This window comes from Lampetra fluviatilis, chromosome 1 (assembly GCF_964198595.1).
Source record: "Lampetra fluviatilis chromosome 1, kcLamFluv1.1, whole genome shotgun sequence".
Taxonomy (NCBI): domain Eukaryota; kingdom Metazoa; phylum Chordata; class Hyperoartia; order Petromyzontiformes; family Petromyzontidae; genus Lampetra; species Lampetra fluviatilis.
In genome coordinates, this window is record NC_136275.1 from 23,686,262 (window position 1) to 23,701,679 (window position 15,418).

Consider the following 15,418-nt stretch of genomic DNA (forward strand, 5'->3'; position numbering starts at 1 on the left):
TTATTGGAAAATAATTTCAAGCTTGTAGAGTGTTGCGCAATTCAACTGGTTAGAAAGTAGACTTTTTTTTATCAAGTCAAAGTCCAGCGTTTCTTGTTTGTTAACCAAAGGGAGCACACCCACGGAACGGTGCGCTGTGTAACGTGTTTCAACGTTTCGCAGTGTTCACAGCGTAGCTGCATTCGTGGTGTTTTGAAAGTTTATAACATTTCTGCCACGCTCCTCTTAATTGGACGATTGCCTTCTCTGCTTCCGAATGAGCACAATTTATGCAAAGCAGTGTCCCCTAAATCAAGATCTGCTGCCTCGTCCGAGCATCTAAGTTACTTCAGAAAAAAAGATTAAGCAGTAAGTACGGAAAGTATTTTTAGAATATTTAAGCCAAGTGCCTGGTTTAACGCTGCGTTGTTGTTGGATATATATTGTTTATAACCAACAATAACATTCAGTTATTAAACTGGTGAGGACCCATCACCTGTTTAATCTATGACAGATATCTAAAATGTAGTTTTTGTGGGGAGTTTAACATTGTTGGAATGTTAAAATGGGTTATTTTTTGTTGTAAGCCGTTTTGTTATGATTGCTTAATAGCAGTTATAAATCCGTGTGGTTTTTCTTAGATGAAGGCACTTTCTCAAGTTGGGTCTTCCTGATAATTGTTTTGATTGGCTCGGCTGCAAGAATTTTTCATTTTCAAGTTCATCGAGATTATTGCACATAATTTATACACTGTTTTTGTTAATAGGTGTCCATACCATTGCATTGGATTTACTAACCAGTACCATACAGTATATAGGCCGTTAAGATGTATCTTTGCACTCTTTAAGTTGCTGTTCCAACAGTACGTACAAGTGCTAGAAATTCGCTGTTTGACTACATGTCATTATCCGCGGACCAGCGTCTCCATTGCAGTTACTGTAGTTGATGGTCTGAATTAGATTCAGCATGTTATTTGACCAAATTCCAGCACTGAGAATTAAAATATCGGTTAGACTGTCATGTGATTAACATTACGCTCGTATGCATATCTCAGGGGTAGCTCTGTGATATTTGCTTCTGCAGGCCATTCTCTAACAAAAGCTTGCATTTCTCCGTAAGATCTCCGAATGTACTCTTCACCTGACGACATGATGCCGATATCAAAATCAGCATGAAACTCTTTGGGAAAATATATTCTTTTGTCATGGTGGAAAAGGCAGACTACAATTGGAAATGTGGCTCTTGCAAAAACATATAAGGATTTCGCCAAGGTTACGCCAGATAAAAGCTGGCAACATGGCATGACTCGTCTTTTTTGAGATTCTTGCACAATACCCAACTGCATTAACGAAGGTCACGTGTAACACCAATGGCCTTCATCCTCTGCACTTCATGAATGTCTAAATTGTTTTAAGATATCCCATTTAAAATGTATGTTGCAAACAATATGCCTTCACGATATGTTACATTTTACAGAATAAATTAGTAAAACTGCAATGGATACTATATTTTGGAAATTTGAACAAAAAAACATACTTTGAATACCTAAAAATATAATGTGAACTGTTTCACGATAAGACATGCCGTTCTCTCGTACATATATTCAGTTGTCTTTTAACAAATCCATCATAGCCGAATAAATCAGATCTGAATTTTCTTCTGAGCTTTTGAATCCTTAACTGAATCAGATGAACACAAATCTTTATCAATGGAATTTTAGAAAGTGCAAAAAGTAAACGAAATGACAATGCACAAACTTGTATTCGTATTTGCAGAGAACATAACTTGGAATATGTTAATTATCATTTGTTTATATAATATAGGAATCTAATGTGATAACTCGTATCAGCTTCAACGACACGCAGAAAGTAAAAAATAACTGCCAAATGACAAACCATAACATCCATAATGAATATTTCGTAATGCTTGGTTCGGACATGTCATGTTAGTACACATCGCTTCATTTTAAACTAAACATTAACTTTTATTCATTCAATCTTGATTTGAAGCTTTCGTGACTGCAGGAATCCATACTCTTTGGTTCTTTCGGTAAAGTCACGTAGGTAGAAAAAATAATAGATCACGACGTTTCGATCGCAACAACAAGCGACCGTCTTCACCTGAAGTTGTTGTTGTTGTCACCTGCGATCGAAACGTCGTGATTTGTTATTTTTTCTACCTACGTGACTTTACCGAAAGAGCCAAAGAGTTCTGATTCATTTATTATGTTGCCAACATCTGTTATTTTACCACAGATGGTCAGTTTACATTTGTAAATGCATAAAATTCTGGAAAAAAGGAAAAAACTTACAATGCTGATTTTTGTATGTATAAATTAGGGAGCCGTTAAAATTTTTGTCTGTTGTTTAAGTTAATATTTTACATAGTTATACAATATGTCATCCATATAGCATATATATAAACGTCCAACAACTCAATCTTGCGCAAGCTGTCTCGTTATAAGGACAGAAAGAGACCAATATAAGATAAACTATTGTCCGTAGGTGATAAAATGCAAAATTGCCACATAGCAATCCAGTTCCAAATCGTTTTTTGAGAAACATTACGTAAATTGTTAATGAAAGAAACATTCACTACCAATTTTTCCCAAGAACTTACACAACAGTATATATACTATTTTCTGTACTCCTTAACTTGTAAACCTTTTGTTTCGTGTCTCCATATAGTATACCAATATGTAGTGTGTGTGTGTGATTGCCTCGTGTTTAGATGTAACAGTGTACCACAGATTTACACTTAAACACACTCAATTTACAGGCTGCACATCTCTGGCCAAAAATGCATACAATTTTGAATACAGATTTGGATTTATCAACTCCGAGAAAAGTGCCACAGCAAATCTAATTTTAATCCAAATTTGGCTTCATCCTATCTCTAGTCTTTAGAGTTATCACAATTTCTACCTTAAATATTAACCAATGAAAAATACAAAAAAGATAATAGCTAAACCACGACCGTATTTCGATCAATTGTGTATTGTTTTTGCCAGGCCATGCGGTGGTGTTTCAGCTTTGCTCAAACCCTCGTCTTCATGCACATGGCCGTGGGCCAGGAGAAATCTGACGGTGACCGTGCTGTGGGTGGCATGCTGGTGTACCCAACTGATGGCAGCCACTGGATGAGCCTACGTGATCTGTCCCTCGCCTTGTCTCGGCGTGGTCACCGAGTGGTCGTGGCATTGCCCGCGACAGGTAATCTAATGGTGGGGGAGACGCCTGGGCTAGACTCGGAGACCTTCCCTGTGCCCTTTGTTGATAAACATAACATGTTAGACACGTTTTTACGAGAAATGGTATTTAAAGAAACAGATGGCGTTTCAGAATTCACCTTTAGGAGCTTGAAGATTATCAACAAGAAGTTTGCCGTAATGTGTGATAGCTTACTTGGCAATGTTGCTGTGATGCAGCGACTTCGAACCTATAACTTTGAGGTTCTTCTCGCTGACCCCATGGATCCATGTGGAGCAATTTTAGCTGATGCACTGGGGCTCCGGTCAATATTTCTAATGCGTGGTATTCCATGCAATATCGACTTAAAAGCTGCCCACTGCCCAGCACCATCATCGTACGTTCCCCAAAGTATGTCAGGCTTCACAGACCACATGAGTTTCACTGAGCGGGTCACCAACATGTTTATGGGTTTAAAGCAGGATCACCTGTGTATTGACTTCCTTCTGAAACGCTTTGATGAGCTGGCCAGGCGCCACCTGGGCCGGGACGTCACAGCCATGGAGCTGCTTAGCAATGCTTCCATCTGGCTGCACCGGACAGATTTTGTCCTTGACTATCCCCGCCCGACTATGCCCAACATGGTGAATGTCGGAGGTATGACATCTGGTGAAGCTAAACCTCTTCCACAGGTATTTTTTTCTTTCACTCTTTACCTGCACGAATAATTTGCTCTTATATTCACGCTTACACACATGTAGTGGTTTAACGCGCGCCAAGGGGGGAAATTGTAAACACGTGTGGGTTGTGGACAGTGGGGTCGTATCAGGACAAGCAGGTGTTGCTGGGGCACGACGGCCGGACGGAGACGGCTCGTTAGGTAATTATGGGATGCAGAGCAGTGATTGGCCAGTTGTTGTTGTCAGGGACGAGGTGGCGCCAGTAAGTCTGGGGATGGGAGCAGGTGGCAGCAAGGGCCGCGGGCACGGGGCGTCGGGGGGGGGGGGGGACGCCGGGTAATTAATTGGAAATTAATAGGGACGGGGATAAATAAAGTAAATACGGGAGCATGAGAGTGAGACGGGGAGTTGTGCTGGGAGCTGGACTGAGACGGTCGGAGCAGAAGAAGAATAGGTTAGCAGTAGAGAGGGAGATGAAGAAGATATGAGAGGTAGAATAGGGTAGCGGTGGAGCAGGAGAAGAAGAGGAGACGAGAGGAAGGATATACTAGCAGTGGAATGGGAACGAAGAGAGAGGCAGTCAGAGTGAGACGGAGAAGCCGAGAGAGAGCGATGGTTGGAGTGAGGCGGAGACGAGAGAGAGACAGTCGGAGTGAGACGGAAAAGCCGAGGGAGAGCAAGACGATCGAAGCCGAGACGGGCGAAGCAGAGAGGAGAGTCGGGGGAGAAAGAGACGGAGAGAGAGAGGGAGGGAACAGAGCGAGCGAGGCCAGCGGAGCACGGCGAGCGAGCAGAGAACACGCTGGAGTCTGGGTAGCGGAATGTGCTGAATTTGATAAAATAAATTGACGACGGAAAAAGAAGAAGTTGTCCGCGTAAAGTTCAGCACTACACATAGATAAACTGAAAACATCGTTGTCTTCAGTATAATACAATTAAGTATTAGGTTTGTGACATGCTCTGCTCATATGGATACTATTCATATAATGGAAGTAAGTTGGGATACAGTTGGCAGAGTTTAATTTCTGGGGAAATAAATCTACAAATATATAATTTCTTGCTAAGGACAGCTAAATTGTATTTAAATGACAGGAGTACAAAAGACAACTTGTTTTTATTATATGTTTACATACTAGAGAATATAATTAGACACTGTGACAAATATAAAACGCCTATTTAATGCATGTGTGTGTTTTTTTCTTTTGCAGGATTTGGAAGAGTTTGTGCAGAGTTCTGGGGAGCATGGTGTGGTGGTGGTGTCATTTGGATCCTTGGTGTCAGCCATTCCTTATAGAATAGCAAACATTCTTGCAGAGGGCCTGGGCAGAATCCCACAAAAGGTAATAAGGAAATTACGCATCACATGCAGATGGCTGAATTAATATGTGGTCCTCTCCCACGGCTTCCAAAATATGAATCCAACTCTACTTTGACAAAATACATGTTACATGATTGCACAAGGTATAACCAAGGGTTATGTCAGTTATGTTTTAATTGATTGCTGCTGGAAGAAGGTGACATAAATGGATCTCACATGGGCTGTAAATATATATATAGCTTTTAAGAGTTACATATCATACATACGTGTTGATGCAAAACACAAGTAAAAGTCGAAGCCCTGCTATGTGAGGGCCAACCTGAGAGTGATTGTCATTGGACCCAGTGTGTTAGTATTTATTTATATCCAGCCATTGAGTTGAGGAAATGAATATGAATCAAAGTGACGTCCAGCTGGCTTCGCAATGCAAGAAGCGACCCTCCTTGCATAGTGAAAGGTATCAAGAACCACTTTTTCATCCCTCATCCTCACCATTCGTCTTCCTGGCATCAACTCGCCACGTCATGGGCCTTTCTCAGCAGCCAACCTCCACAGCTGGGACCAGCGTGACCACAACCCACTCTGTGCATGTCGTCAGTGACTGACCGTGTCGCACATTGTCAACGATTGCCCTCTGACTGGACTCGATGGTGGTTTATGCGTTTATGGCCCTCCACGCTGCTGATGAAGTGGCAGCTGTCGCTTGGCTTGGTAAGGCCTTGCGCGCGATAATAATACTTGTGGAAGGTCCCAGAGAACAGGTTTCTCCATGTCTTCTTGGTTCTTTCGGTAAAGTCACGTAGAAGGGAAATAATAAAATAATAAAAATACAACATAATAAAATAATTATCACGACGTTTCGGCCACAACGCAAGCAGCCGTCCTCAGGTGAAGGACGGCTGCTTGCGTTGTGGCCGAAACGTCGTGACAATTATTTTATTATGTTTTATTATTATTATTTTATTATTTCCCTTCTACGTGACTTTACCGAAAGAACCAAGAAGATGAATCCCTGCAGTCACGAAAGCTTTAAATCGAGGTTTCTCCATGGTCGCTGACAACAGAGCTTAATCCAAATGACCAAACAATCCAGTTACATATTGCTTCAATTTTGTTCGCGTGATATTGAAACATTAATTTAAATATTCACACTGCTGCAGATTTACTTTGTGGCCACGTGAGTTTTACAATGGCACTGTTGGATATCCAAGGCATTGCTCCTCATGTGATTAATTCCCGAGACAATATGTGCAGTCATTGTACGAGACATTGCATTATTGCCTCATTTACAATTAAATCTGACAATCATTTACAATGAGCTGTGTACTCTGTAACCTACTTTTAAACACTGGATTTTATACATCACTAAGTTACTAGGTAACTTTTAAATTGAACTATTATTTTTTAGTTGTTATATATTTGTATCTTGCCTTATCAGACAATACTTAAATCTGGGGGCGTTGGCTTACCTTAAAAGACTGTCATGCACTTTACTTGTTTGCTAGACTGTTAAACGTTAATTCCCACTGGCCAAATCCCGCATGGGTATTTTTGCTGACATTACATCTGGATCAAAGATGCAGAGCAATCCAACACCACAGTGTTCCCACATGTCCCATCATTGTATGGTTGAATGTATGTTGAATTTATTTTGCACCGTACGTAGCCAACCGTGCTAATCGAAGGTGCGGGGGAAGAACAACAAACTGATTATGCATAGCCTAGAGAGTGCATATGGACTGAAAATGTCAATATAACCAGCAGACATCAATGTTTTTTTTCTATATTCTCACCAATATTCTTTACTTTCCCTTGGAGTAATGAAACAAGCTCGTCAGTATGCAATTATTTTAATACACACGCACATTGAATGCAGTTGGGCCCTTTGACTTTTCACAGTGGGCTAGCATACTGCAAGGGCACAGCTCCCCACACCCATTACTTACATTGTGTCGTACCATGGAAGGTGATTACAGTATATATAGAATTAGCTTGTGTGATACGATATCTAGAGCATTGATTGCTGGTGAAAACTCTGCTGATTCGTTTGTGTTTTACTCCAAAGGTTATATGGCGCTATGAAGGACCAACCGTCGAAAATCTCTCAAACAACACAAAAGTGATGCCCTGGTTACCACAGAGGGACCTCTTAGGTGCGTGTGGTAATACCTACAATTATAATCAGCATTTTTAAAAGTGCATATTTTATTTATTTATTAAACAGCATCAACTCATTTTCAAGCAAGCCCTAAAAGTGTCTCTGGACATCTGGAATCCAGGGAGCAAATTGTAGTTGTGTCCAACACAGATATGAGAATAGTTTTCCCCCTTTTTTCTGGCAAAAAAAAATAGGTGTTGAGATGTTAAAACACCAAACTGAAACCTTTTACAAGGAATCATACTTGTGGTCAGAGTGCAAAAAAAACATACTCTGATAATATATGCATTGTCTTTGAAACTGATTGGTCCACACCTTGTAAAAGGTTTAAGTTTGGTGTTTTAACATCTCAACACCTGTTTTGTTGGCAGAAAAAATGGGAAACCCTATTCTCATATTTTGGTATTGGCAAAGGAGGTCCCATTATACAACACATGTAGTTGAGCAACTAGTTAGAGGTCATCCGTTCACTTTACAGTATTATCGTCCCACCTAATGTTGACACTGAATAGCCTTGCCCTGATCGCTGTTTCACACGCTGTGTGATAACCTAATTAAGGTATTATCGGACCAGCGAAAAATGTGACATAGTGGAACCCCTCTAGGAGCGACTTGGTTGTCACAAATCCAAATCACAGTTCATGTGATGAATTGTGGAGAATACGGTAGGGGGCACAGAGCCACCCCAAGGTTCAGAGGTCTCTGCAGCTCCAATGCCTGTGCATATTTTAATATAAGCGTGCTCTAAACAAAACATGTGGAAGATGTAACATTTACCGTGGGGTGGTTTGTGTACTGCACAATGACCTGAGTTTAATTCCCATCCCTGGCTAATATCAGTGGTGTGTGTATGTATGTACGTATGTTTGTTGAACTTCTTTCACACCGTACGTAGCCAGCCGTGCTAATCGGAGGTGAGTAGCATCTGAACTGGTTCTGGCCACCCCCTTAGCTCATCCTCACTGTCCAGAGTGGAGCAGCATTGAGTGTATAACAAAGTGAAATGTTCAGTTCTTAAGAGATAATTACACTCTAGAAATCAGAATGTGGGGTTTAAAGTCTTCCAATTGGGCTAGCATGGGTGGTCAAGTTTTGCTAGCCACTGTTATATCATGGATTATATCATGTAGTTATTCTCACATGATAACGTAAACCATAGCATGTAGACATCATAGAACTGATAGCACGAGCCCCCAGCATGTGCACCAACTGCTCTGTTACTTCTAGATTTGAAGCTTTCGTGACTGCAAGGAATCATATTCTTAGGTTTTTTCGGTAAAGTCACGTTGGTAAAACATCAAAATTAATGAAAATAAAATAAAATAAAACAAAAACTCACGACGTTTCGGAGGCAACACAAGTCTCCGTCATCAGGTGGGACCGTCACAGCCGAATTAGCTGCATCAAGCTGCATAATTCGGCTGTGACGGTCCCACCTGATGACGGAGACTTGTGTTGCCTCCGAAACGTCGTGAGTTTTTGTTTTATTTTATTTTATTTCCATTAATTTTGATGTTTTACCTACGTGACTTTACCGAAAAAAACCTACGAATATGCTCTGTTACTCCAGCTTTTCATCAAGACTACGGTTTCTCAAACACACATCCTTGTAGCCCACCACATATAAGTAAACATTTTTTTTAGCTTCCGTTTCGAATTGGGTTTCTTGAATTGGTAAAATAGTATTACTCTTATTTAGCTTTACGTGCAGTTTTTTGCACGAACAAAAAAATCTACCTTAGTAAAATACACAGTCGTATAAACTCGTCATGCCCTGGCCATGTGAACGGCATGAGACTGTTACTAATCCTCTGCCTATAGCTCAGGGCATCTGGTCCGAACGTCAGATATGGTTATGGCTGAGAATTATTATTCAGCTAACGTGCCATCACAAACTGAGAAAAACATGCTTGTACAACATCTCAAATCATTCATATTTGACCAAAGCCACTTTATGTTCCAGTTCCAAAGCTATGTATCGCTCAGTGATATGAACTACCTTGCCTGGTATGCAGGAGGTCGTGGGTTCGATCTCAACCCTCATGCCTGTATATTTTGCGTTTGGATATTTGAAATTTGTATGTTCTCCCAGTGGTCGCGTGGAGTTTCCTCTGGTTTATCACTTTACAATTAAACACATGCGTTTAGAGTATTTGGCTGCTATACATTTCCATATGATAAGCCACTTAGTTGAGCTATTATTTGTGGCCAGGTCGCTTCTGGAAAAGGGCTATATAGCTCAGTGGGCCTTACATCGAATCATTGCTCCAGATTGAATTAAATGATGACGTCACCCTGCTGCTGCTCTATTTAAGACCGGGAGCAACAGGAGAGCTTCACCATTCTTGCCCGATGAAGCTGATTGTAATTACCAGCGAACGTCGTACTCAAATTTTAAAATGCTGTTGATTATCTCTTCAACACACCGGTGTGCTAAAGAAGTGAATTATTTTGTCCTTTGAAAAAACGTGACCCATTTTTTACTGTTTGGCCGTGTCGGATGGTGGAGGGTTACGACACATTTATAAATAACGCGATCTGACCCAAAAACCTATATTATGAATAATATTGGTCGCGAAAGCCTACGTGTTAAACTGATGAAAACAGTTTATAGTTTCAAATTATAGTTTATTGAACAAAGTGTTCAAAAGAACATCCGAGTATGCGTTGTGTCCCTGTCTGGCTGTGATGGTGCCGGTGGACGGCAGCTCACGCCAAGACTCGTGTATTCGTGACGCACGGGGGATCGCACGGCATCTACGAGGCCATCTGCTATGGCGTCCCCATGCTCGGCCTGCCACTCTTCGGGGACCAGTTCGAAAACATGGCCCGCATGCAAAGCAAGGGTGCAGCACTGGTGCTCAACATTCACTCCCTCGACGCTGGCTCTCTCGCCTCGTCCATCTCCACAATCGCCACCCACAAGAGGTACGGTGGTGGGGCGCTGCGTCTCAAGCAATTGGCTGATAATATCGCACCGGTGGGAGCTTGTGTAGAAAAGGCGTGCAGTCTCATCGCACTCTGCCATGCCAAACCATCTTACTTTGTGGCTTTTGCAATTTGATTATGAGTTTCATTTTGTAAGATTTCCGCTCGAGCCATTGAACAAAGACCATCACTGCATCGCGCGCTTTCAGATGCGCTTCTGCGGTCATTTGGAATGCTCTTTCTTCCAATATTAGGAAGCCACTGGAGCAATGCACTTTTAAATCCAGATTGAAGACTAATTTCTATGGAACTGCTTTTAGTGTTTATTTCATTGACGTATATAATGTTTACACCATTGGAACCTCATTTGCCAGTAAAAATATGATAATATTTTATGTAAAAAAGGTGTCAGTTTAGTTGCCAGATAAAAGGGTAAAAAAACAATTATCATATTTTGCTACTGGCAAAGGAGGTTCCAATGGTGTAAATGCTTACCCCGAGCTCTAATACTCTGATGGTGCATTGTCTTTGAGTTGTGCGCCTTTAGGCGTCATCTGGTCCAACACCATGTGAGACTAGGCTCTAAGAAAAGCTGTCTCGGGTGTGGACCAATCAACTTCAAGGACAGTGCATACATTATCAGAGTTATGTTTTTTGTTTGCATTATGACTGCAGGTATTGTGGTCTATGCAAACATGACTCCTTGTAAAAAAAAAAGGTGTCAGTTTTGTTGCCAGATAAAAGGGTAAAAAAACAATTATCGTATATAAATGTTTACCAAAAATCATGGTAGAGAGTTTTAAGATATAAAACATGGCACTTTGATGGCATTCACAAAGAATATTTCTTTATTGTCTCGGGTAAATGTCACAATGCATGCTGTCAAGTGGTAATGCGTTAATTTAATCATTTATTATGCTCGAAATACACCATTGGATCGTGAGTGTAATCATTGATTTAATTATTGACAATAATTTATACATTCAGGCTTATAGAGGGCAAAGTATCTGTACCGATGGAGACAAAAAAGTGAGAATACTGTAGCAATGGGATGGAAGAGACAATGACACATTTTTTCGTGTTATTCCTTCTTGCATTGTATCATGACCTCGGATCGTGAGAAATCACGTCATCGTTGGTGGGCTGAATAACTGACTTGAGCTGATGCCTCTCTAAACAAATACCCGAAGGAGCTTCCTCTGAATACAGCCCCCCCCATACACCCCTTGTTGAGGGGGGACTGCAATTACATCCCTCCTCGCCACCACGAAAAAGAGTGCATTGCGATCATTCCAGCAATTAAAGAGACGGCCATAACATTGCCAAAGTTTACAGATACGGGGGATGAATATGAGCAGCGTCTTGAGGCGACGTTGCATTGCATTTCGACTCTTTGTGAATGAACATTGCGCTCGACATACTGAGAGTCAGTAGGCCGTGCGACGTGTACTATTAATCTCTCTTTGTGCTCCGTAATATAAGTGGTGCACGAATTGATATAACACATTCCTGCGGAGGGAGCTGGTAGGAACGTTGGGTTGCTCGGTCAATGGTCAGGGTCAACGGCGGCGTGGTGTATTCCGCAAATATGCCCGACTGTGAGAGCGGGCACTAGCCGGCGTGAGTAGGTTAAACGTTGAATTTTATAAGGGAACCACGGGGTGACCAGCCCCTCCCCACCGAGCCCCACCCCTCCCACCCCCCACCCAGCCCCACCCAGCCCCTCCCCACCCTCCCCACCCAGCCCCTCCCCACCCTCCCCTCTCCTCCCAGCCCCACCCCTTCCATTTTTGGATGCACGACGGACGGACGGACACAATAATCCCCTGTGGGCTGGTGGAACCAGGTGGTTCCTATCAGTATTGACGAGTAGACATTTCTGGCGTGGGTACGAACACATTCCAACGATGATGAAGCGCAGTCGACGTAAATTAATGGGCTGGAGAGAGCTCTGAGGAGCCAATGAAAGGTGCATTAGTTCATTCTTAAACATCATTTTCTTTAAACTAGTCAACGAAATGTAATTAAAATTGATTAGCAGAAACTCAAAGCATGCACGAAAGCCGTCACGTGCAATTAGCGTCTAGAATAGCCCATTAGTTTAACCTAAGCCAGGGGACTCCTTGCCCAAAGTGATTGCAGTGGTGGTCACGGTGTGATAGCAGTCGTTGGTGGGTCTTAACAGTCATGCGAATTGGATGATGGTGCAGCCTTTGCCGTGTCTGATTTTCTTAGCAGCTACAAGGAGAAGGCGTCACTTCTCTCGCGTCTGTACCACGACCAGCCGCAGAAGCCCATGGACAGGGCAGTGTTCTGGGTGGAGTTTGTGATGCGGCACGGTGCGGAGCACCTGCGAGTGGCGGCTCACCACCTCACCTGGTACCAGGAGGCCGGGTTTGATGTGGCGGCGTTTCTGCTGGCAGCCATAGTCCTGGTGACAAGCGTGTTGACTGCGCTCATCACGATCTGCTGTCGCTGGCTCTGTAGGGCCAAACATCGTAACGCCACTGTAAGCAAAGAAATGGCAGCCTCTAAAAAACACAAGTAATTGTTATGTTTAAACCGATTTTTTAAACAGCCACGCATGCTGATTTTGTTTACTGAAGTTGAATGCGAATGTAATTCCCTTGAATGTTTTTTTTTAATAACGTCTGGCTAATTTCATTCAAGTGGTCTTAGCAAGTAGATGTTGGCGACGCATGGCTTTAGAGACACTTTGAATGTTAGCGATTGAGACTGGTTTTGTACGGTCATATTATTTTGTATTGGGTTGGGTAATTGGTCTCTTGTTGATTGCTTTCTATGAAACTTTGACGTCACAAGGTGATCAAGTGGACAGGTGTCTCAAGGCTCAGAGATCCAACCATAGCACCGGCAGTACGCACTTGATGTTGTGGCAATTTTAGGAGAAAATGCACAAAGTAATTAGGCTATTACGTGACTAGATCAATAATCTTCATAGTCCTCATTTCGCCTGTCCCTTGCCTCCAACTCTGTAATGAGCAATTGCAGAACGCGGTTATCTTCCCCGTTGAAAATTAGCTAGTATGTTTCTGGACAGATTGTACTTGGCTTAATCGAATGCTTCAACGTAACCGAGCATCACGATGTTCCTGAAAAATTAACCCGTAAAAACAAAGTTTTTCACTATAAATCCTTTATATGCGTGGTGGCTAGAGTCCTCTCGTCCTCTGGCTTGAGATGGCTGCCACCTATGGGTCAGATGATTGCTTGGCACCATTAAGCAATTGGTAATTATATATAATTTTTTGTTCCTAAAAAGTGTAAAATTTAGGAAAAAATTTTTCACTAAAATTAATTGTCACGCACAACGAGTCTGTGTGGAAAATGTCAGCTCGATTGGATCATGGGAAGTGGGTAAAAAAACGACCGAAAGATTTGCATGGTCGTAAGCGCGCAAGCAAGCAAGCTAACTTAATGTAAAGGATTTAAATAAAAAACGACCGAAATATTTGCACGGTCGTAAGCGCAAGCAAGCAAGCGAACTTAATATAAAGGATTTAAAAAGGGGCAATGGTGATCTCGCTTGAGTTGCGTAAGTTGTCCACTTGACACGATTTTTTATTTATATACCCACATTTTAAGCAGGGATATTTGTTTCAACCTTTTTTTCAAACAACGTGTGCTTGATTCAGGCAGCGGGCCATCCTTTTGCCGAATTGCCTTTAAAAACAAAATTAAAGAGAATACTGTTCTTTAAACATGATGTGAGATGATTCGCTGCTTACAATTTAATGTTGTGATTTGATTTTCCTTAAAGAAATGTAATCAAAAACTTGAGATAATGTATGTTCAATCAATTCAGTGGTTGCAGACAGATACATCAGCACTTAAAATATGGAAAAAATATATATTTGGTAATTGTTCATGTGACATAAATGATTCACAAATCACCAAACATCAGGTGGTAGCATATTACCAATGGCCCGATTGATGAGGCGATTTATGTATTACTATTTTCCTAAGTAAGGGCCGCTGAGCTGTATACAGTGAAAAAAAAAGTATTTGATCCCCTGCTGTTTGTGTACGTTTGCCCACTGACAAAGAAATGATCAGTCTATAATTTTAATGGTAGGTTTATTTGAACAGTGAGAGAAAAAATAACAAAAACAAAATCCAGAAAAACGCATGTCAAAAATGTTATAAATTGATTTGCATTTTAATGAGGGAAATAAGTATTTGACCCCCTCTCAATCAGAAAGATGTCTGGCTCCCAGGTGTATGTTATACAGGTAACGAACTGAGATTAGGAGCACACTCTTAAAGGGAGTGAGCTCACTTGATACAGCTAACGTGCTGTGACTGTTCCACCTGAAGACGGAAGCTTGTGTTGCTTCCGAAACGTCATGATTTTTATTTTATTTTTATTTTACTTTTAATTTTTTACCTACGTGACTTTACCGAAAAAACCTAAGAATATGAATCCTTGCAGTCACGAAAGCTTCAAATCTAGCATCATCAGGGATTGGTGTGTAAATCGATGTGTGTTTTTGAGTCCATATGTGTGTGCGTGTAGGTCGATGTGTGTGTGTGTGTGGGTTGATGTATGTGTGTGTGAGTCGATGTGTGTGTGTGTGGGGGTCCATGTGTTTGCGTGTGTGGGTCGATGTCTGTGTGTGTGTAAGTCGATGTGTGTGTGTCTTTTTTTCCCGGGCAACGCCGGGTACTTCCCACTAGTCTATATATAAAAGTTAGTAGTTTCGTGCGAGTGTCACAGTAACGCTCTTTCTTTCCGGTCTGATTGGCCAAAACTAAATTTACAATCGGAAAGACCCAAGAATACACAAATAAGTGTTTTATATTTAAAACATATTTTAAAGTATAATTACAATTCAATACAATAATTTATCCGCGATTCCTGTAGCTAAAACCCACAGAGAGAGAAACCATTGTAAACCACAGGGGTGATGCTATCCAATGATTGAACAATTTTACAAATAAAAATTTACCCTATTCCTTTGATTTCAATTGTAATTTGTTAATCATTGTACAATAACAGTTGCAGTGATTTTATAATGCCATGTCTTGTTTTTTAAAATGTTTTAAAGTATAAGTCCATGCGAAACTGTTAGTATCGTCCACCCGCTGAGTGAGTGGTACATTCCGAACAGCCCACGGCTCAGGTGAACAATGTGGATCAAAGCAG

General features: G+C 41.4%; 1 protein-coding gene across 1 annotated transcript; it reads left to right on the forward strand.

Moving 5' to 3' along the window:
- Nucleotides 1–2,992: 2,992 nt before the first annotated feature.
- Nucleotides 2,993–12,799, forward strand: LOC144934236 (UDP-glucuronosyltransferase 1A5-like). Its single transcript, XM_078859867.1, has 5 exons — nucleotides 2,993–3,859; nucleotides 5,056–5,187; nucleotides 7,231–7,318; nucleotides 10,032–10,251; nucleotides 12,487–12,799. The coding sequence occupies exons 1-5, from the start codon at nucleotides 2,993–2,995 to the stop codon at nucleotides 12,797–12,799; spliced, it is 1,620 nt and encodes a 539-aa protein (XP_078715993.1).
- The last annotated feature ends 2,619 nt before the right edge of the window (nucleotides 12,800–15,418 follow it).